This window comes from Trachymyrmex cornetzi, unplaced genomic scaffold (assembly GCF_001594075.2).
Source record: "Trachymyrmex cornetzi isolate Tcor2-1 unplaced genomic scaffold, Tcor1.1 scaffold1061, whole genome shotgun sequence".
NCBI classification, from domain to species: domain Eukaryota; kingdom Metazoa; phylum Arthropoda; class Insecta; order Hymenoptera; family Formicidae; genus Trachymyrmex; species Trachymyrmex cornetzi.
This window is the reverse complement of record NW_017295611.1, coordinates 1-1167: the sequence shown is the minus strand read 5'-3', so window position 1 is coordinate 1167 and position 1167 is coordinate 1. Positions and strand designations below refer to the sequence as shown.

The 1167-nt window shown below is 30.0% G+C and overlaps 1 protein-coding gene across 1 annotated transcript; it reads left to right on the top strand.

Moving 5' to 3' along the window:
- Positions 1–31: 31 nt before the first annotated feature.
- On the top strand, positions 32–685 carry LOC108759905 (uncharacterized). Its single transcript, XM_018505595.1, has 3 exons — positions 32–66; positions 164–348; positions 564–685. The coding sequence occupies exons 1-3, from the start codon at positions 32–34 to the stop codon at positions 683–685; spliced, it is 342 nt and encodes a 113-aa protein (XP_018361097.1).
- The last annotated feature ends 482 nt before the right edge of the window (positions 686–1167 follow it).

Genomic DNA, 1167 nt, shown 5'->3' with positions numbered 1-1167 from the left:
ATTACAAAGTTCTTTCTCCCATTATGAACAAATGAGATTTCTTGACAATCTCGAAAAGATAGCTCCGTAAGTATTAATTTACATTGTTTTTAACTGAAATTTTACAAACATTCAAATTGTGTGGTATGGAATTTAATAATTTTTAAACTCGTTTTTATTTCAGAACTGCCAGCTCCATCCAGCATCTTTTAGAAATGCCTTCATCCCATGTTGATGTGCAAATGGATACTATTCAAGAGGATAACTTGAGTGATTTTGACGATTCCGTAATGAATTCTGCATACTCACCATCAGAAGCATCACAAATATCATCATGTCCCTCATCGGCACGGGCTAAAAAGTACAGTAGTAAGTAATAATATTTTTATTTCAAAATTGAAAAAACAAGATATGGAGCTACGAACTAATCAAGATCTTAATGCTAAAATATTAAACATTTATTGTTTAACATTTTAGCATTAAAGACCTTGCTTGGCTCATAATCCTATATCTTGTTTTTTTTAATTTTCCCTTGATTTTGTATTTTTTTAAGGCATATGTATACGCATATATATTAATTACAGATGTGCAAAAGCAAACTGAAATTGAAAAGAAATTTCTAAATATGATTGATGAAGAATTGTCGCAGAAAAAACGTGATATAGTTGACAGTTATTTAGAACAGCTTGGCGATATACTACGCTGATTGCCCTATATACGACGCAGAAACCTGCAAAGAAAAATCCTCGATATTGCTATAGAAGAAGAGGATGCCATATTTGTGGAGAGGGAGAATGCTAATTAGAAATATTTTATTAATATTATAAATTTTTAATTGTCGTGTATTACTGCAAAAAATAAAATATACTTTTCCATTTAGTTTATTACATAATATTTCAAGTCGTTACATAATATTTATCATAATTCACTACATAATGTTTCAAAAGTCGTTACTTAAAACTTTATCCCATTGCCACGGTAGAGGATTGATATGCTCAAAATAATAAGTGAGTGTCTTGAATTTTTATTGCTGCAGACTTTCGTGAAGAATTTGTATAACTTGCACGTCTAAGCCCGTAACTTGTAGCCAAAATTCCACGTTCTTCTTCTCGTATGTTACAATATCTTCTTTTTGCAAGTGGTAATTCTAGTTCTTTATTATATATAAAATTATGCAAGACAATTGTT